The 22319-nt window shown below is 37.2% G+C and overlaps 3 protein-coding genes across 3 annotated transcripts; 2 read left to right on the plus strand and 1 right to left on the minus strand.

Moving 5' to 3' along the window:
* Window positions 1-1963: 1963 nt before the first annotated feature.
* Window positions 1964-9485, minus strand: LOC104228699 (uncharacterized). The gene is made up of 10 exons (XM_009781223.2): window positions 9171-9485; window positions 8872-9038; window positions 8474-8578; window positions 8291-8347; window positions 5401-5481; window positions 4849-4883; window positions 4476-4565; window positions 4227-4383; window positions 3883-4083; window positions 1964-2334 (listed from the first exon to the last, which is right to left on the minus strand). The coding sequence occupies exons 1-9, from the start codon at window positions 9322-9324 to the stop codon at window positions 3964-3966; spliced, it is 966 nt and encodes a 321-aa protein (XP_009779525.1). The 5' UTR covers window positions 9325-9485; the 3' UTR covers window positions 1964-2334; window positions 3883-3963.
* A 4709-nt stretch (window positions 9486-14194) lies between these two features.
* On the plus strand, window positions 14195-14548 carry LOC104228700 (uncharacterized). Its single transcript, XM_009781225.1, has one exon. It carries the CDS (start codon window positions 14195-14197, stop codon window positions 14546-14548), a length of 354 nt encoding a protein of 117 aa, XP_009779527.1.
* Window positions 14549-14564: 16 nt separating this feature from the next.
* LOC138881567 (uncharacterized) lies at window positions 14565-15227 on the plus strand. Its single transcript, XM_070161801.1, has one exon. It carries the CDS (start codon window positions 14565-14567, stop codon window positions 15225-15227), a length of 663 nt encoding a protein of 220 aa, XP_070017902.1.
* The last annotated feature ends 7092 nt before the right edge of the window (window positions 15228-22319 follow it).

Raw genomic sequence — 22319 nt, forward strand, 5'->3', positions numbered from 1 at the left:
TAGTCTCCTCATTTATGCTGCTTTCATCTTCTGAATACGAGAGTTCTTAACTGGCCAACACTCTGCCCCATACAATATGGCCGGTCTAACCATAGAATTTACCTTTGAGTAACAGCGGCACTTTCTTGTCATTCATAACTCCTGAATCCTGATGCTAACCTCTATTTTATCCATCTCACCCATATACGGTGTGTGACGTCCTCGTCGATCTCTCCGTAAGATAATCGACCTTAGGTACTTAAAACTACTTCTCTTGGGGATGACATCCAAACCTCCCATCCATACCCACTTCCCCCAACTCGGCGCCGAACTTGCACTCCAGATATTATGTCTTAGTCCTGCTCAACTTAAAACCCATAGACTCAAGGGCATGCCTCCAAACCTCCAGCTTGTCACTAACACTGCTTCGCATCTCATCAAGACGTCAGCGAATAACATACACCATGGCACCTCCCATTAAATATGGTGTGTCAATGCGTCCATCACCAGGGCAAATAAGAACGGGTTGTGTGCAAATCCTTAGTGTAACCCGTAACAATCGAAAAATGCTCTGAGTCGCCTCCCACTGTCCTAACCCGAGTTTTAGCTCCATCATCCATGTCCTTGATCGCTCTAATGTAAGCTACTGTCACACCTTTTGCCTCTAGGCATCTCCAGAGAATCTCCTTATAGACCTTGTCATATGCTTTCTCTAAGTAAATAAACACCATGTGCAGATCCTTCTTCCTATCCCTATACTGATCCACCAACCTCCTAATAAGGTGGATAACTTCCGTAGTCGAACGACCCGGCATGAACCCGAGCTGGTTGTCAGATATAGACATAATCCTCCTCACCCTTACTTCCACCACCCTTCCCCGTCGCTCTGCCCCTACTCATCTTACGCATAGCCCCCACGACCTCCTCGACCTTAATGTGCATACTCAAACTCTCGGAGACTCTCTAAATGCCCTAGATCGCCTAGCACAATATCCCTGTCCCCTTCTCCATTCAGAAGTTCATGAAAGTAAGTCTGTCATCTCTGCTTAATCTAAGCCTCCCCCATCAACACTCTACCGTCCTCGTATTTGATGCACCTCACTTGGTCCAGGTCCCGAGCCTTCCTCTCTCTCGTGTTAGCCAGCCAAAACAAATTCTTATCTCCACCTTTTTCCCCTGTTCCTCGTACAGACGACCAAACGCTGCGGTCTTAGCTTCCGTAACCGCCAACTTAGCCTCCTTCCTCGCTACCTTATACCTCTCTTTGTTCACCCCCCTCTCCTCCTCGCTTGTGCTCCCTACTAACTTCAGGTATGATGCCTTCTTCGCTTCCACTTTGCCTTAATATTAAAGAAATAATGTAGTTCTTTTTAATATAGCTCAATTCTCAAAAAGCATTTAATAAGGGTAACTTAGTAAACTATACCTTATATTTATTGTTTTCTTAATAGACGTAAAAAGAGCTAAAACGACAGTTAAAATGAGACGGATGAAGTAAAAGAAAGGTAATAAAATTACATAATTTGAAGACATGAAAGGAAAGTAAGATTTTGAAAAGTTCCACTCTACTAATTGAAATTCTTCTAGGCATGTACCAAAGCACACCGCAAAAGAGCAATTGACTTAACCATTAGTCTTATATCCCGTTTGGCCAAGCTGCAGAAATCAGCTTATTTTGAGAAGTACTTTTTTTCAAAAGTGTTTTTCTCAAAAGTACTTTTGGTGAGAAGTAGTTTGTGTTTGGGTAATTAGTTTGAAAAGCACTTCTGAGCACCAATTAGTGTTTGGCCAAGCTTTAAAAAACTACTTCTAAGTGTATTTTTCTCAAAAATGCTACTTTTTTCTGCTTCTGCTTCTCCTCAAAAGTACTTTTTTTCCCTCCAAAAGCTTGGCCAAACACATCAATTTTTGGCCAAAAAGTACTTTTGTAAAAGAAAAAAAAAGCACTTATGGCCAAAAAGAAACTTGGCCAAACAGGCTATAGTCTCAAACAAGCCGAGTCAGTTATATATCTGACCAGTTCATAGATGGTGCAAGACATACAATAATTCCCTACCATAACTTTGTGACTCCAAATAAAAAGGGGAAACCAAGAATATATCAACACTTGCAAGTCACATGAAGTAGGTCAAAACACTACTCTATATTTCTATATACAACACCCTACTAGAATTGTCTCTACAAAAGATTCCGTGGATGCCCATGATCACCCTTTCAAATGAACTATTTACTCTTGAAGTGCAGCAGCGAAATATTCATCCCTTAAATCCTGCTATCTTAAGGGGCCGGATATGTTAAAGCTTGCCCATGTTCTGCAAAACTCAGCGTGCTGTTCGTTGGTTATTCTCCATTATGCTGCAGAAAAAGTGGTGTTGGTTAAAGAGTAAATGATAGGACATTAACCCGAAATATGTACAGATTAAAGTCATCAACAACAAGCACTAACAGCAAGATCAAAATCAAATGTAAAAACTAAATGTCAAACTGTTAAAGTAGAGATGTGATGTATGATCCTGCGAGTGATTTGAAATTTAGGCAAGCATGCTACGGTACACCTGTCCTGTTAACATTTATCTACATTTCGACTTTAGGTAAGGATACATAAGTTTCATGTTGGGTTAAACAGATAATGTGGTCTCATCTGTAACTAAGAAATTTTCTGCAGTCACAATGCGCCAATACCATGACCAAGAAGTCCTTTGACGGGCTTCTGCTTACCTTGGTACTAAGGATAACAACATCTCTCTCTCTCTTAATTTTATTTTATATTATGTGTTTGTGTGTGTGTTGTTGATAAGTAACAACCACCTCTTTCTGTAGATACCTTTCATGAGAACATGATCCAGGTCATTCCCCATCTTTAAAGCCAATTCACTTACATCCTCCTGTGAACTTCTAAAGCTAAAGAAGTGCTACTATATAACCACTTGGTATCTAAACTACTTTAATAGTATCTCTGATTCTCATAAATCGCTCCTCTGTAGGCCAAAGCTACTCCCTTGTGACAGCAGACTATTGGCACCTAGTTTCCTAATACATAATGTCTATGATGAAACCTCCAAGACGTCTCACCATAAGGAAGGATCCTCATACATAGAAAAGGATCCAATGAATTTGAAATGATTAAACAAACCTCATTTTGGGAGGGTGAGAACATAAAATAATATCAGAAGTGCAAAAATGATCAAAGAATTTTTGGCCCCAAAGAACTCTAAGGTACGGAAGAAGCAAGGATTCTCGTTTGTTGCCGTGGAATTAGTTTTCTAAATATGTTATCTTGCTATTACTACTTGTTATCGGTACCCGTTTCATATTCTCTGTTGCTATCTTCGATTTAGTTTTCTAATTATTTGTCTTGCTATTACTTGCTATCAGGGCTTCTCTCACCTTCTTTAGCCGAGGGTCTATCGGAAACAGTCTCTCTGCCCTTCCAGGGTAGGGGTAAGGCTGCATACATCCTACCCTCCCCAAACCCCACTTGTGGAATAATATTGGGTGGTTGTTGTTGTTGTTGATAAGCACATGAAATTCATTGACAAAGTAAGATTTACTGGTGAGCAATACAATATGTAAATAAGTCTGTATAGCAATGTATATAGAATTACAAAGTATATCGAATACGTGCATATTTCTAATTACTTGCATTAATATATAAGTAAATTTCATGTAATTTTTTCATGGAGTTCATATAATCCTTTACCGCAAAAGAAGAAGTATTTGAGGTACGTTTCCAACTTCTTTTGAAATGATTCTTAGTTGCATTAATTGGAAAGTTCATGAAGGTCAATTCTCTAGAAAATCATATGGATCAGATAATTGAAAGGAGAGAAGTCCTCGCAAAAAGGTATTTCTGGTACATCCAAAAAAATTTGAGATGACTAAAGTTAAAAAAGGAGTCATTACCCAGAAGGTGTATGTTAGGTAGGCATCCAACTTCGCCATGGCTACAACAAGTAACATTTATTAGTAACATATTCCACATATTCAGTTAGCTGACCCTTCTTCATTCTCAGGAAAAAGAAATTGAAGGTCTTCATTGTCCCTGTACACTTGCACCAGAGCAGCTGCTTTATACGCAAACAACCCAACCATAGCAGGAACCAGCTGTTAAGATCCCAAAAATATGTCACAATAACTTATGAAAAACCACAACCAGATGAATCAAACAGAGGATAGCTTAAATAAGTCAAGATTCTAAAGGTTTAAATAGGTGTTGATTTAAATGCTGTAAATGTACACAGCATCACCTGGAAATCAAAAAGATCATGGGCAAAATGCTGACACAATTCCCACAATCCATATATTGCTGCAGGAAACACAAGCCTGGGAGATGAAAGAGCGATACTGCTGCCTTTAACCGATCTCTCAAAAAAATCCTGCAGATCTTGGCTTCGTATTCCAATTCTGAGGGGAAGAAATATCAGATCACTTCAGTCAGTGAGGTTCACCATTCTCATGTGGAGCATAACCAAATGAAGACATAGTTATGGAATTACTTTTTTAGTTTCTTTTTCTTAAAAATCTCAGGAACTGTCTCTTGTGAGAGGTTGTCTGCATGTTGGCAGAGGAGCTGCAGGTACACGTAACTGCATAAGAAATTACAGACAACATTACCAGAAAGAAATAAGCCGAGTCGAATATGATATGGCCAATTTTATCGAAACATATCCTCAAGAAAAGAGAACAGTTGAAATGTGAAGATCCTATCACAACTAAGTACTGTAAGGTCTAGATGATGTAAAAGCATATTTCTTAATATTATAAGCTATCCATTTTTTACTGCCCATATGTGCCAAACTAGGTTGTTTACAAGTACTAGGATGATCTATAAACAGGATAGATAGAGTAAAAAATAATTCTAAATCATACCTGAAAACAACTCCAGTTGCATAGCTCAAAGCCGCCTATGGATTAAACAAGTAAATCTGTCAGTCCACTGCAGATGCAGGTTTATACTAACCTGGGACCTCTTTCATAAGGTAGACAAGATAAATAACCCAGTGAAAAAGGAATAACAAAACAAATTTTAGTCAATAAAGCAGTGGAAATGTAAAGAAATTTGCAATAGGAACAAAAATTGGGCATCAATGGTGACTGCAGCTGTTGTGAGATGTTCTACTAAGTTGATAGGGTGGTTTATTATAAGAAGAGACTGTAAAAGAGAGTATGAAACTCGGAGGCTCACTCTCTCCATTATAAGCTTTCCCAATTGCAGTAAATCAATCACCTATTGTGATATACATGCATGTGCGCTCACTGCTCCCACAGCTAAAGTGAAGATTTAGGTTAATATAGCACAAGTAAGCATGACCATTAATGTTTTTTTTCTTATAAGTACCATGGCCACTAATGCTTCTAAGGTTAAACTATATGCCTTCTATTATAGAATGTCTCGACCTCAGAACCTCTTCTACCAAATACCTGGACTGATAAAGCTACCAAACAATATCCACTGCAAGCAGTTCCAATGCCCACGGTTAAGTAAAGTAGCTCCTTCTTAAGCTGCAAGAGAAACAGAAAATGTTTTATACCTTGTAGATTTAGAACATAAGATAGCTCATTTGCAGATATCTTTTCTGTGCGCTTCAACAATCTTTTAATTGGGATACAATTTCATTGAACCATGCTTTCATAGTGAGAGTTAACATTTGAAATCTTTTCCTTGTCACTTTCATATACTCTAAGCAGCAGGTGAAATGTTATCTAGGTATAGCCTAAGGTGCCTTCTACTTAAGAACTCCCATCTTTCATGCTTTATGACACGAAATTCCAGCCAGCAACTGCAAGAATGTGCAAGCACCATAAATAAGTAGAGGTCTTGTAAATCACTCAACAGCTCAGACTAAGAGTCTGTTTGGCCAAGCTTCTGGGAGGCCAAAAGTACTTTTTTCCCTCAAAGAAGTACTTTTTAAAAAATTTAAATTGTTTGGCCAATACAGAGAAGTACTTTTGGCCAGCAGCAGAAGCAATTTTTTTGCTTTTGGGAAGAAGCTGAAAATTCTAGCTTCTTCCAAGAAGCAAAAGCAGAAGTAGAAAATTAATTTATTCAAGACAAAATTATCCTCACCATAAATTTATATTTTCCAAATTATCACTTACTAAATTTTTTTTTTATTTTCAATTTTGTTTATAATTTTTACCATTTAAAAAAAATGAAAAGGTCTGCGTACACACTACCTTCCCTATACACCACGGTGTGGGATAATACTAGGTATGTTGTTGTTGTTACCAATTTTTTTTTTTTAAATTAAAGACATTATATACATGAATCATATTGTAACTTTCCAAATTCTTTATTGACTTTCTTGTTTTTGATTTTTTCTTTGTGTAATGTCTTGTAACTTTCCAAATTATCTTCTTTTTTTCTCACACTAAAGCAAATTATCTACATCCTTCTTTGGATTATCAATTTTCTTCCTACAAATAATCGTTTATAATTTCTTCTGTTATATGCTATTAGTGCCCGAATCTTTAAAACAGTTATTAAATCTAATTTGTGAAAATTACCTACAAATATGTAATAAATTTACAATTGCATCACATAATCTATCTATTCTATATATTATTAAAAGAAGAAAAAACATCCACATTAAGCCAAGTGTACAGCCTCACAATAGGCCACTTGGCAATTTAGGACAAAGTTAGTAAGGTTATGTAATAATTAGTTTCTTTTTGAATTTAAATTTTAAAAATAAATAAACTATACACTATATATTGTTAATAATTAGTTACTCTTTTTGAATTTGAATTTAAACATACTTAACTATTTTTTTAACGAATTTTTTTATTTTTATATATTTAAAATTATTTCTATTTTACGCTCAATACCATCTTTCAAGTTTGACACACAGAATCATCTAGTTATAACTACCATGGCTATACATAATTTCATCTGACTGATAAAAAATTCAACTATTATGTTAATGAAGACATTACTGCAGAAATTGAGGAAGGAGATGGGCCTTCTGATATTTCTTTAGAAATGCAACGCAAGTCTTCTACTAATATAGATGCATTGTGTGATAGAAGTAGAGATGAAATTGTTGAGAAATATTATCATGTGTGAGTGACTTTACTTATTATTTCATGGTGGATTATCAATATATAGCAATTTGTGGAATAGGCTTCTAATTCATACTGAATATTGTATTTTGATTATTCAAATCATCATGTAACCATAAGTAATTATACTAGATAATATTATATGCTTTGGTATAACTATAAAAGTAAAATTGATTTAAATCTTTAATATGTTTGATTACTTTATGTTTTAATTAAATAAAATAAAAATAATAAAAGTTTCTTACGATAAATATTTAAGTTCATTTTTCTCTCTAAAAAATTATAAGACCTTGGTACTATCCTTTTTGGTAATTTTGACACTCAAAAGCACTTTTTAGAAAGATTGGCCAAACACAATTTGTTTACCAAATGTTGCGAAAGGTACTTCTTAAATGAATTGGCCAAACACAAACTACTTTTTTTTTTCAAAAGTACTTATGAAAAAAGTACTTTTCAAAATAAACAGATTTTGGCAACTTGGCCAAACGGGCTCTAATAGCTTGTTTGGCCAAGTTGCAAAAATCAGCTTATTTTGAGAGGTGTTTTTTTTCAAAAGTGTTTTTCTCAAAAGTACTTTTGGTGAGAAGCAGTTTGTGTTTTGGCTAATTTACTTAAAAAGCACTTCTGAGAGCAATTAGTTATTAGTGTTTGGCCAAGCTTATAAAAATTGCTTCTAAGTATATTTTTCTCAAAAGTGATTTTCAAAAAAGTGCTTTTGGAGAGAAGCTACTTTTTTCTGTTTCTCCAAAACTGTTTCTGCTTCTCCTCAAAAGCACTTTTTTAATCTCTAAAAGCTTGGCCAGACACTTCAACTTTGAAAAAAAAGCAAAAAAAAAGTGTTTTTGGATTGGAGAAGCTTGGCCAAACAGGCTATAAGTATGCATAGAGTATGTGTTCATAGAACCATTCAGATTCCACCTTTTTGTCAATAAATTATCTACAATAATATCCCCTTTTCTCCACTAACCATAAAAAAATATTGGAACTAGGAGATAATACGAATACAGAAGAACAATTACAGAGTGATAACAATATACAAGAAGCCGATTTTCCTTTGGACACCCTTTTGCCACAAGTAAATAAGACAACGTGAACCACAATAATGATGATAACCCGCAAGAGAGATTAAGAGTAGAGTCTCAACTATCTAAACCGACTACACTGGTGTTCCAGTGCTGCCAAATATAAACATTTATTAAAAATATAAAGAGCATGAATGTAGTAAGAGGCTTGACTGAGGGATACATACAGCTTCATATCTGAGAAAGTTTAGCCTTTTCCTTCTTTCCCTATCATCTTGTATTTCCTGTGCATATCATTAGAAGCGTCAATAGCAAAAATATTACTACTACTCATTCCCTCGCTCATAATTAAGAATATTCAAAGCTCCACTGAAAAGAAGGAAAAAAAAACAAAACTTGTAAATAAACACCTTAAGGGTCCTCTTTTTATTAACTGGCGCCGTGGCATCACCTGAAAGCCACTCTTTGGTACTTTTCAATTTCAAAAACCCACCTTCATTATCTTCCCCTGATACCTGCATTTGCATTTTCGTGGTTCAATATTCAAATACGAAGCAAACTAACACCAAAAACCCACAAAACAAAAGGAAAATATTAAGTTATATACATTGAAAGTGTAATGAATTTTGTACACCATCAATATAACTTAACATGTTATAACAAGTTACTTAGCATTTAATCTAAATTACCAATCAACGCTATTCAATGGAGTTACCTATAATTATCTTTTGAAGTGAGTTGATTGTGTAAATATTTTTTACACCGACCGTGAATAAAAATTAAACTCAAAAAGAGGGCATGAAAATACCTCCAGTGACTGTGTAGCCTCAGTTGCACAATTTCCAGCTTCTAAAGAATCAAAATTTACCACATTTCTAAGCCAAATTCTATCAGAAATTCTGGAGATAATATCCCCATTTAACTCTCTTTCCCTCAAGAAATCTTGAAAAACGTCATCCACTGCAACTTCACTCACTGAGGCAAAAAAAAAAAAAAAAGATTAAAAAACGGAAATTACTCAAATGGGTAGTTACAAAATTACTCAAATGGGTAGTTACAAAATTACAATGTTTTCAACGAAAAGTAAATTTTAAGTATTGCAATTACCGGGTCGAGAGGTTTTGAGAACAGAGAGTGTTGTAGTGAATCTGGGGTGGTCCCGGCAGCGACGCGGTGGTGAGGTTAAAGGGGAGAGAAACTGAGAGTGATTGGAAAAACACAATGGTAACATTTCAGTTCTTATATATGATATGGAATTCATACGCTAATATGCTTTGGAATTTGACAAAAGAAAAAAAGAGAATTTCTCTTTTGGGTACAATTCCTTTTTTGGAGTGGACAATTTGAAGCTAGCTATTAGCTTTCTTTTTATCCTCTGCAAGTTGTTCTGGAATTTTTGCTTGATAGATGACCAAGTTGCATATTAGAGAAGGGAATATCTTCTTTTCCTCGCCTTTTTTTTTTAAAAAAATAATTATTTTTTTGTTTTCTTGGTGAAAATGATGGCTTTGGAAAATATGGTATTACCGTACACAATAAATTACGTGAGAAAATAAAATCAAGATCGAAAAATATTCTAACAATCATAATATTTGATTTCAAATATTTGAGCATTACAATATCTATCAATCTTCTAATTCTTCTTTTCAATAGTAAATTAATTCAAGGGCCTTTGAGCTTGAACTTGAGCTTGATTTGTTCTTTATTCTTGAGTTTGAACTTGATTATTTAATCCACTAGCTCTTTCTTGCTTCTTGTTATAACTTATGGTGTATTTTTTTGGGTTATGAAGACCTCTATTTATAATTGTGGAAAAGAAGAGTTATGATAATAACAAACTCTTTCCGACCAATCAAATCGAAGTGTGACAAGACCGCATTTGATTGGCCAAAACATGTCACTTGCACATGTAGCACGATTCCATTGACCTTTTAACGTGATATGACATGCCTTGTCATTTTGACACGTGGCATGATCCTAATGGCTCTTCCGTTTGACTTGGTGTGCCATGTCATTTGACACATGATATCAAATTGAGCCTCTAGGAAGATGACATTTTGGTCCCAATAAAGTGGGTTCATCACATGTAGCCCAATTAAATGGGCTAGCCCAATGGATTCAGGCTTATTTATTTAATCTATATATATTAGACTTATATAACTAATCCAATTATATTAGCCCAACAAGTTTATTTGAACTAATATATCTTGAATTTAAAATATAGTCCGAATTATTTTACGGATTTAATTTCAACAAAATTTATATGTCTATAAATGCCCCTACCTCAAGCTTGTCGAGATGTAGGCTTGTCGAAACCGAATCAGGCCTTGAAGTACGGATTAATTAAGACATATTCCTTTGGATGACAACTTAGATAAGAAACATCAACTTTTACACACTTGAATTATATCAAAACGGGGCTATCGGACCATGTAATTCATCAAATATTACTTTTAAAGAGGCCTATAAACTAACTCAAATAATGGCCTCATCTATGTACTAAAGTAACGTCATATCCAAGCCTTGTCGTTAATCGTGCCAACTTGATCTAGTTAACATACATGCTATTAACTAAACAAATATAAAACCTTCATAACACCTAACTACATATCATTTACTACTTCATCACAAAAGCCACGTATACACCACTTTGACACAAAAAGAACACAAAAAACGAACGTGTCTCTATCAGTAGGTAGGCTTGTCCATATGGAATTAGTTTTGTTAGAATCCAATCGAGAATAGAATTGCTTTACCAACTCCAACTTGGGCATGGAAGATTTGTGGGCGTTCGGACATAAGAATTGTAAAATTTTAAAATAGGGGGAAAATTTTTCAAGTGAAAATAATATTTGAAATTTAGAGGTGTGTTTATACATGAATATAATTTTGGGTTGTTTTTGAAGTTTTGTGAGTGATTTGAGTGAAAATTTTAAAAAACAGGGTTTTGGAGTTTTTCAAATTTTCGAAATTATTCAAAATGCATCTTCAAGTGAAAATTGAAAATTTTATGAACAAACGTCGATTTTGGAAAAAAATGATTTTTTTTTGGAAAAAAAAGGAAAAATTTCTTATGTCCAAACGGGCTCTTAATCACTGCCGATGTTCCCACACTGAACATGGGTTATTAGTGCCTCCATTCAGAAATCTATATAAACGCATATGCTCGTATTTGTTAAGCATTAGGTCGCAGTATTTGCATACCTATTCAAGTGTATCTTTTATAGGTAAAAGCACTATTTCTTTAACTGCATTTTTTTCTATTATTGTTCTTTTTTTTTGTAGGCCAAGCAAACAAGGATAACCTCTGCATGAAGAAGGTGATCATAGGGTTTAAAGGGATGGGTACTCATTCCGGCTCGAATATCGGGGAGATTACTCTCAAGGTGGTCCGAATATCGGAGAGATTACTCTCAAGGTGACCCGACTATAGGAGAGACTACTCTCAAGGTGACCCGACTATCAGAGAGATTACTCTCAATGTGGCCCGACTATCGGAGAGATTACTCTCAAGATGACCCGACTATCGGAGAGATTATTCTCAAGGTGGCCCCAATATCGGAGAGATTACTCTCAAGGTGTGAAGGGATGAATACTCATTCCCCTCTCCCCTCCGAAAACCAGAGGCCATTTCATCCATTTAGACCTTTGTTCCCATTCTAATATTCTTGATTTGGACTTTGATGACTTTTTTTTTGTTCTTTGCATCCCGAAGAGATGGCAAATTTCAGAGATTATACCTCACCTACCTTCAAACTTAGATATCTTGTAATCGAGACTGAAGATGACATAGAACAAACCAAGCTTTTGGTTCACACCCCACAAGTTGGCCGGTATGCAGCCTTATGGCCTTCTTTGATGAACTCGCTTTACGTAGAAAACTGGACCTTGGAGCACAAGTCTACTTCTAATCAATTGTCCAAGATGTGGTCTCTCAAAATGCCAATCCATCGCCATGTAAGCATTGCTAGCAACCTTCTAAACTTAGGGCGTCGCATAATTCAAGGAGAAGTATGTTGGGGAAATACATCAATAATCGAGGGCGAGTATCGTCATATTCCAGGATATTGGGAATGAACTGAAGATGTACTGGTGGAAGCCAACAAACCCTAAGTACAGTAAAGATTTATGATGTTGTCTATGCCTCACTTTTCACTTATAATCGAAACTCGAACATTTTGCAAGCATTTTATGAGGCTTGGTACCCCAAGACGAACATGCTTCTTACATCAACTGGGGAACTATCCATCTCTATTTGGGACTTACATATCCTTGTCTGCCCATTGCGGGTTTTCCGTACACAGAAGTGGTACACGAGACAAGAGAACTCATCGGTTTGGACGAAAAATAGATGAGATTTATTCCTCGATATTGCGAGTATTTATTTGTTGCCTTCCATCACCTTAAGGAAGGTACGAGTGTTAACCAAAAGGTCTTCTTGAGCAAGTGGGCAAATTTTTGGTATAAGAAAGCTTTAATATATAAATCTGCCCCACTGTGAAAGGAAAAGAAATCCGCGTGCCTAAATTCGACACATAATCCTGGCGGAGTTATTCCCGAGATAACTATGTGGTCGAATAATCAAGGAGTTATAATCTCCAAGCTTAGGGCGGGGTATGATAAGAAAGATGAAACATATATAACATCCTTCTTATCATGTTGGATATGGGCCTTTTTGTTTCCCTATAAGGTAGAGGACTTCATTCGTCCCGAGACTTTTAAGATGGCAAGCATGATGGTAAGCGAGCGAAAAATTAGCCTTGCGGTCCCAGTTTTGGCGAGTATTTATCATGATTTGAATAAGATTTCGTGTTCTTCCCAACTTGATCAGGTCAAAGTTTGCTTTCCCAACCATTATTTTTATGATTGTCTTGCACATTAACTCAAAACCCATTATCCACTTGCTAAGGTTCCGTCTGTCCCTTTGATGGTGGCATACTTAGGAGAAGGAGCCGCGAGGTACTTTGACAAGAAGGATGCAAGAAAATGCATCCACAATGGAGAGGTATAGTTTGGACACCAACAATGTTAACTAATACTCGTTGATAGGTTACAAGTACTTTGGTCATAAGTACTTTACTTTATGTTTTGATGATCTAACAAACTTACTATCCAGAACCAGATAAGGAACCTGTTACACATTTACAAGACCTTAAGATCACAAGGTTCCAGGTTGGGATCCAGCATGGGATATGATTCAACTCCTTAGAGTGGAAGGAATAGCTGAGGGAACAGGTCCCTACCGGTTCCCGAGGAGATTGTACGAAGTCAACTTTCTAGCTGGAAAGTTGTTGCCTGCACACGCTACTGTACAATAACAGTGTAGCAGTCAACTTTCTGTTGAAGACTTTTTACCTACCTTGCTTACATCATTGTATGTGAGGTCATACATGTATTATTAACATCAAGGGAGGTAAAACACATTCACTTGAACACTTAGAGATTTTACTCAAGCTCACTCATGTGATTATCCAGCAAAAAAGTTTCAAGTGCTTCAAGAACAAAGAACAAAGCAAATACGGACCAGTTCCCATATCAAGTCATTATATGTCCTTAGTGGAGTTGTAACTTTGTAATAGTTCTTCACTTGTATTTCCTACTTAGCTTGTTTAGAAGTATTTTGTACGAACCCCTTTTGTAAACCTTAAACCTGTGTGTTTGAGTCTTGGCTAGAGTTAGTCATGTTGTAAAGTCTTTGTAATAGAGTTATTATAAAGTGACTTGTAATAAGTGTGTTACAAGTTAGTGAGAGATTAAAAGGTTAATTCCTAGGTTGCATAAGTTATAATCTAAAAGTGCTCAGTAGTGAAGTTGAAATCCTACAAGGGTAGGTCATGGTTTTAATCCCGTTGAGCTGGGAATTTTCCACGTAAAATTCCTTTTGTCACTTATTTACTGCTGTGTGTATGTACTGTTGAAGCTGATAGAGAACCTGGTTCTCTATAGAGTTTGGTGGACCCTTATATTCTATCAATTGGTATTAGAGTAGGTTCTTTCTATCAGGTTAACACCCAGAAAGGATCCTCATGACTGCTCCTCCAAACTTCGAAGAAGGCCAGTCTACTTACATACCTTCAAGGTTCAACGATCAATACTATGTACGGTAGAAAACTAGGATACACGACTTCATCATGGCTGAAGATTCTGAGTTATGGAATATCATATGTGACGGACCCTTTGTCCCTACAAAGGACCTTGGCGACCCAGTTGTAGCCATTCCCAAGACGAGGAAGGAATTTAATGACACTGAAAGAAAGGCCATAGAAAAGAATTTTCGTGCAAAGAAAATTCTTGTGTGTGGCATTGGTCCTGATGAATATAACATGATATCAGCATGTCAATCAGCAAAAGAGATTTGGGAGGCTCTTCAGACAGCTCACGAGGGAACAACACAGGTGAAGCAATCTAAGATTGATATGCTCACAACAGAATATGAGCTTTTCAGAATGAAAGATGATGAATCCATCCAAGATATGCATACTTGATTCAGCTCCATCATCAATGGGCTTCACTCTCTTAGTGAAAGTATTCCGAGAAATAAGCTTGTCAGAAAAATCCGTAGTGTACTGCCCAGTTCTTGGGAAAGCAAAGTCAACACCATTTATAGAGGCTAAGGACTTGCAGAAACTGATCATTGATGAACTTGTTGGAAACTTTAAAACCTATGAAATGAAGAAGAAGAAGAAGAAGAAGAAGAAGAAGGACAATGAAAGAATAGATCCCGAGAAGGAGAACAACCTGGTCCTCAAGATGGACAACAATGACTCAAGTGGTGAAGATGGGGACATGGCCTACTTGACAAGAAGATTCCAAAAGATGGTTCGCAGGAATAGAGGCATTCCAAAAAGGGGAAGTTCTAGCAAGCCAAGAAATTATGACCTCTATCATAAATGTGGCAAGCCAGGACACTTCATCAAGGATTGCCCTATCCTAAAGCAAGATCAGTATAATAACAACTTTGACAAAGCAGCCAAGAGGAACCAGGTTCCTAACAAACACTTCAAGAGAAAAAATGATGCTAACAATGTTGTAAAGCAAGCTCTTGCTGCATGGGGAGACTCCTCCAGCGAATCTGAAGAAGAAAACGACTATGGTGGTAGTTCAATGATGGCAGTGGAAAATGAAACAATTAAGTATGATTCAATCTTTGCTTTAATGGCTTAATATGATGACGATGAAGATGACAACAACGATGAGGTAATTTTTTGGATGTTTAGAGAAATCAGAAATCTTACTCTCCTAAAAAGCTCATGTCATTAGCAAATGTTCTAATTGATGCGTACCATAGTCTTATCAATGATAAAGATGCACTAACTATGGAACTAAGGGAATCTAAACAAACTAGAGATGACTTAGTAGTCATTGTAGTTGATTTTAAAGAAACAATAGAGAACCTATAAAAGGGAAAAATGCCTTAGAAGAGAAAATTGCCAGTATAGAACATGAAAGAGATGATCTAATGGTTGTTGTGGTGGACTTAAAAGAAACCTTGACTGAGAGAGTCGCTATCATTGAGCAAGAGAGATGACCTAGTAGTGGTGGTAGTAGACTTGAAAGAGATAATTGAGGATTAAAAATGGTAAATAGGCATGAAAACTCTGAAAAGGGAAAGGAAGTTGCAAGTGAGGCACACATTAAGCTTGAAAATGAGTTAAATTTGGTAAAGACTAGTTTGTATGTTGAGCTTGAGAAAAACAAACAGCTTCAGGAAGAACTAGGGAAAGTAAAAAATGACCTTGAAAAATCGCTTAAGTGGACATGGTCCTCTAATGCTATCACTACCATGTACACCAACAACGAGGGAAACAAGCAGGGGATTGGGTTTCAAAGGGAAAAAAATTACCTTCTGCAGAAGTGGTGATACTATAATACTTATGATGATGTGCTTGAGCCTCTACAGAAGTGGTGATACAAGTTGGCTGAGAGCTATTGAAAACGATGCTGAATTATAGGACAGAAGGCTGGAATATGCAAGTTTTTCATCACTGAATAAACCGGCCCTGAAAGACCTGGTTCGTGGTCTGAGCAAGTTGAATATCAAGGAACACAAAGTATCCAATAGGAAAGTATGTCAGATCTCCATTCAAGCCCACAAAGGGGCAATCAACACCTCAAGGCTACTTGATCTTCTTCATATGGATCTATGTGGAGTAGTGAGAGAGCCAAACAGAAAAGAAAGAAGATATATCTATTGGCATTGAATGACTACTCCAAGTCCAGTTGGACTCTGTTCCTTAGAACCAAGGATGAGATCTCTCAAGTAATTATGGCTTTTGTCAAGAAGATCCAAGTATAGATAAAAACAAATGTGGCTTGCATAAGATCAGATCATGAAATAGGTTTGGATAATTCAAGAATGGATGAATGCTGCATTCAAAGAAGAATTACTCAACTTCATAGCTTTAAGAACACCGCAGCAAATGCAGTTGTGTAAAAGAAGAACATGACTCTTGAAGATTTGGCACAGTCAATATTATTTGAAAGAGGGATTGCAAACATATTGACCAAAGTTGCTGACTCATTTGAGGATATCTGGGTGCAATTGTTATGTTCTCAATAATGAGAAGGATCAACTTTGAAAATTTGATGCTAAAAGAGATGGTGGAATCCTCCTTATGTACTTATCTTAAGCGGGAACAGAAATACTGATCAAGGTGGAGAACGCTCATTGATTCCAGCGAAGAACCTGGTCCCACGACTACAACAACAAAAGCTGAAAATCGAGTTGTTAAAAAAGGTTTGACATAGAAGCATCACGCGTCATCAACACTCCTATTTCCACAGCTATATGCCTAGACATGGATGAACCTGGTTCTTCACTAATTCAAACCATGCGTATAGACATCACTGGATCACTCATGTATCTCACTGCAAGTGGACCAAACATCATGTTCAGATTTTGGTTCTGTGCAAGGTTTCAGTCAAATCCAAATGAGTCTCATCTGAAGGCTGTTGTAAGAATTTTAAGATATCTTAGAGGAACACAGGACATGGTTCTCTACTATCCTTCAAGTACTGGATAGGAAAAGCACGTCAGAAAAGGGATATTCTCTAGATTCCTGTCTTGTCTTATGAGGCTCAAGGAAATAAAATTCAATGGAACTCTCAACAGCTGAAATAGAATATGTATCATCTGCCTCCTACTGTGCTCAAATTTTGTGAACCAAGCAGCAAATTAGAAGACCTTGAGTCCAACTCAAGAGGGTCAAATACATTGATTGTTGAAGATCAAGTTGCTGACATCTTCACCAAAGCCTTGAGAAGAAAACATTCTGAGGAAAATCGCCTTGCACTGGAGATGATAAAGCCCAACTAAGAACCTGGTTCCTCATGATTGGTTATGAAAGTCATACTCAAGTAAAAGTTAGCTAAAGTGTTTTATGGCTAAGTCTAACTCACTTGTATACCGTTACAGGTAGACACGTATGATGACTATAGAAGCAGATGTTGCAGTGCATTCTGAAAAAAGGGTTAAACTCACTTGCCAGACCTATTAGGGAACTTGGTTTTCTTGATACAGGTTAGTAGCTTCTTTGTTCTTTCATACACAATTTAAAATGGACAAAAACAATGCCACATCATCAGCGTGACAACCTCTTTAAGTTGTGTCTTTTCATCCAAAACGTCACACCTTTTCTGAACGATACAACTCCACAAGCAAAAGGTTACCGCCATTTCATAACCGGTCCCTCATCATAAATAAATCAACATCACAACCTTTCACTTCCAAATTAAAAACCTCCTCTTTGCCTTCTCTCTTCCCAATCTACAACCCTTCGAGTACAATCTCACTATGTCTGAAAATCAAGAAACCTCCAATGTACCCGACAACACTATGATTGAGTCCACACCAGTCAGCATTCCAACGGTAAACTCCTTCCCCGAAACAATCACTAGTCCAAACCCTAAAGTAGAGTCTCCTCCACACTTCACTCCCTCTCATACCCACTCCGATTTTGTTCCTTATCTGAGAAAGATTGAAAACGTTTGTCCTCCTCCAGTCTCACCGGTCAAATAGAGTAAACAGGGTGAATAGGGTAAACAAGGAAACCTTGTTCAGGATACATCAACTCTCTCCATGGTTGGGCACTCGAGTGAAAAGTGATTGGTCGTGAAAAGACTAAGACAACCATAACAGGTTGCGATTCTACAGGTATCACTCCTCTTTATGTTGAAATTTCCATGAAACCACAAGAAAATGAGGGAATAAAAAATATGCTCTCCATTGCTTCAGAAGGGGTTGTTGTAGAGGAAGGTGGAGGAGGGTCTGAGTCTCAAGGGGAAGAGCCTCAATCCACATAAGACTGGGGAGCACTTGTTTCATTTGAACAACCATTTCAATATGACACTACTGGGGTCCTAAGTGATGAACCTGATCCCTCCGCTAAGGATCTAGGTCAGGGGACATCTCCCCAGGTTAGTGTTGATCATGCTCATTCTCCCCACTTCTATGCTGAGCCTCTGAATATGGTGGTGCCTGAGATAAATTTTGATAGTGAGGAAGACACAGATAATTTGGCATATGCTAGTTTTATCACGTCTAGGAGTAAACCAATTGCAACTCTAGAGTCAATCCCTAAGCAACCCATTACTCGATTGCAGCAAAAAGAGGCTCTGGAGTCTACTCTTAAGAAGAGTCAAATGAGCAAAAGAAAGAGAAGGCTGGTAAAAGATGGAAAAGTTATGCATGAAAAGGTCGTCCCTGTGGTAAATGTTGATGAGGAATCAGAAAAGGAACCTAGTTCCTTAACCCACAAGTACTCGAAGCAGAAGCACTCTCACTCTCAATCTATAAGGCACACTTCTACATATGCTGAAAGTACTTTCAAAAGTGCTGATGCTACTTCCAGTGAATTTTTTTGGTGACAAGACAGTGAAAGAGAGTGGTGACAAGTCTGATGATGAAGAAGTGGAAAAATCTGGTGAACATATGCAGAAAAAGTTAGTGGAGAAGGGAAAGTCTGCTCGCGAGTCAGTAAAAAGAAAAATAGATGACGATAAGGAACCTGGTTCCATCAAGAAAGAAAAAGTTAGTGAGTTTCTGAGTTCTGAGAAAAGGAAATTGAGAAATCAGAAAGTACTGTGGGGCTGCACATTTGCCTCTGACAATTTAGAACATGTTGGGATAAGACAATTGGTGGAAATTTGTGATTCTCAATAATGGACATATTTGTTTACAAATGAGGTTCCCAAAGTTTATGAGAAGAAGGTACAGAGTTTCTATACCGACCTCTTCACAGTAGAGGGTAATAAAGGAGGACATGCTGTAATGTACTCCCTTCCCTTTAAAATTAATGTTTCCCTTATGTATGTACCTTGTCAGTCACTTGTTACGTGTTTACTGACTTATGAATCCCAAACCCCATATCCCCTCCATGTGTTTGTGTTCTCTGGCTGGTTTGTGGGCATGTCAGCATCAGATATTGTTGTGCATGACCCAAACCTGACCCTTTCTGGGGTCATATGCTTCATACAATGTATTCCCAAAACCCCTTGACCCCTTGTGTAACTACTGATTCTGTGTGTTTTTGAGTTTTACTACTACTGTTTCAAATCGCTCTTGCCACTTACTATTTTCAACCTAGTTTTAAATAAATCTCTGTATTCTGCACTTCCACTATATTCTTAGAACCTATGTTCTGCCCCTCTTGGGTGACCCTTGCCTTGGGACCCTTGAGCTCCCTCTGAACAACACATAAGGACCGGCCCTTCCACACTGCACTCATCTCTATTTGGTTATGCAAACCTGAGTGTAGGCACTACCTGGGGTCCATTGAGACCCTTAGGGAACTTTGACACACCCAGGTTTGAGAAAGGCTTTGAAACAAGTGGCATTTGAGGTGGTTTATTCCATAACTCAGAGAGGAAGTCAGAATCAGGCTTCCTATGGTTGTAACTGCTTATTTTTACAGTTTTTTGATGTAATTCTGTATTGGTCTGTAATTTTGTAACAAATATTGGGGCTGGTTGGTGAAAAGGGATGGGGTAATTATGCATGTTTTAGATATTAAATGGGTAGAGAACATGGCTATAAGATCTACTCTATTTTAATTCAAGTTCTACATGCTTTACTTTCACACAAATAGACATCATGCCTATTGGATTAAAAGTCACTTTTAATAGAAATCATGCCTATAGGAATTTCGCTTTAATCAAATAAATCCTGCCTAATCAGCCTTTAATACTTAGATACCATGTCTGTAGGAATTAAAATCAACTATAATAGAGATCATGTCTATACGATCTAAAACCAGTTTAGTTAAAAAATCAGGTTGACTCGTACTGTTCTGAATTAGTTTAAGCAATCTACTCCTTTTATTAATACGGTTTAGAAAGCATGCCTATAGGATCCAAATCGTCAGTTTTGAAATTAACCACTGCTCTGCTGCATTCTTAATCAGTAATAGATATCATATTTATAGGACATCACCAATACACACTTAGGCAATCCTTAGGTAATTGCTTGATAAAACTGAACTCGCCTTTATTTAATTAGCACTTCTGCAACCAGTAGGCAGGCCTGATTCGAACTTATTATATGAGTTATGTAATAAATATGGTCTGCTTCAACAATCTAAACATCCTGCTTCAGTATTTTAAAATTCAAACCGTAAATGTGCTTAAGTCATGCTATTTATGTGCTTCAGTTGAGGAGGAATACATGAGCCTTTTAGTTGTTTATATGTTTCTCCTAATATGCAATCCTGCGTGTTTTATATGTCGCCTTAGCCTTTTTTACCTTTAAAACCCAAGAGTCAGCCTAAAATCCCCCCTCTTATAGGAATAGTAGTCCTAATTCCCTCCGGGACTGATAGAAATGGGACGGGTAATGGCATGTAATAGAGATCGAGACCAATCCGTGCTTTAATACCTTAACGGGGTGGGAAAGGTAGATACAGATATGATGACCGGTGCGCTAATACCACATGTATCCCCTTTTCTGAAGAGTGTCATACCGGGTATCGCATTGATGTGACCTGTATTATAAATAAACCTAGGACCCCCCCTCATTTTTATATTCTTAAGTATTTGTAGAATTGTAACTTCTTTTCAGAATTCGTCTTTTAATAATTGTTTTCAGACTCTTATGTGTTTAAACTTAAATCCCCTACTCTTTGGACCCATACTTGTCTGTTTGCTAATTGTACAAAATTCACAAAAACTGTCCGATCGGGAACCACACTAGTGGATCCTGAGGGGTGCCTAACACCTTCCCCTTAAGATAATTTCAAGCCCTTACCCTATCTCTGGTTATCAAACAAACTTAGAAATGAACCTTATTGGTGTCCTAATGCGCCTCAAATCATTAGGCGGTGACTCTTCAAATGCAAACCCAGTTCCCAAAGGGAATGAGTTGTCCCATACCCAAAATGTCATAAACCCGATTTTCCGATGCAAAAAGGGAAAATGTGGGCGCGACAGCGTGGCGACTCTGCTGGGGACTTTTAGGCTTTTACCATTTCGGATTGTTCTTGTGAATTTGTACCTCCTTATGTGCAATTACTTGTTTAATTCCTTTAAGTATTTAATATCTTTTCCAACTGCAAAACTGTCATATATTCCTTGTTTCTTTCCTTTATTGCTGCTTTAAATTATGAAACTGCTGTATTTATCGCTTTTTAACGTGCAAATACGTGCCAACATGTTTTAATTATTGCATAATCATGCTCAACATCATACTCCACTTGTGCCAAACAAATACTATAGCAACACTTATAATGAGTGGTTGTGCTCTTCCTATATCATTGCCCTCTAAATTCGGAAAGGCATATTTGCGGTAAAACCAGTCGATCAGCAGTGCAGTCGACTATTCCGTGCCTTACCCCTTGAGTTGTCCGCTCAAGGGTACCAGTCTAAAACCCCATAGAAACCTTACTCTGTTCAAATTGTGCATGCATCATGGTCAAACCTAGCCGGGTCAGTTATGTTGTCCACATAATGATCCTTTAAGATAACCTTGTCCAAAGTCCACCGGGTTTCCCTGAACCCAAACGGACACCACTACGTTATGTACATTTATTTGGAGAACTAAATGCTTCATGCTAATTGTTGGTATTAAATAGTCGAGTCTGGTGGGGGTAAGGGCCTAACCTTGTTTGTTTTGTAGAAATATGAGACATAAAGTCCCTAGATTCGGCATGGTCACCAACATCCACCCAAGACTGCTAAGCTAGTGGAATGATCTTCACTCTAGTGATTAAACTCTCATCCGAAAATATCTGGGAAATCTACCATTCCTTCTGGAGATCCAACCTA

This window comes from Nicotiana sylvestris, chromosome 11 (assembly GCF_000393655.2).
Source record: "Nicotiana sylvestris chromosome 11, ASM39365v2, whole genome shotgun sequence".
Taxonomy (NCBI): Eukaryota; Viridiplantae; Streptophyta; class Magnoliopsida; order Solanales; family Solanaceae; genus Nicotiana; species Nicotiana sylvestris.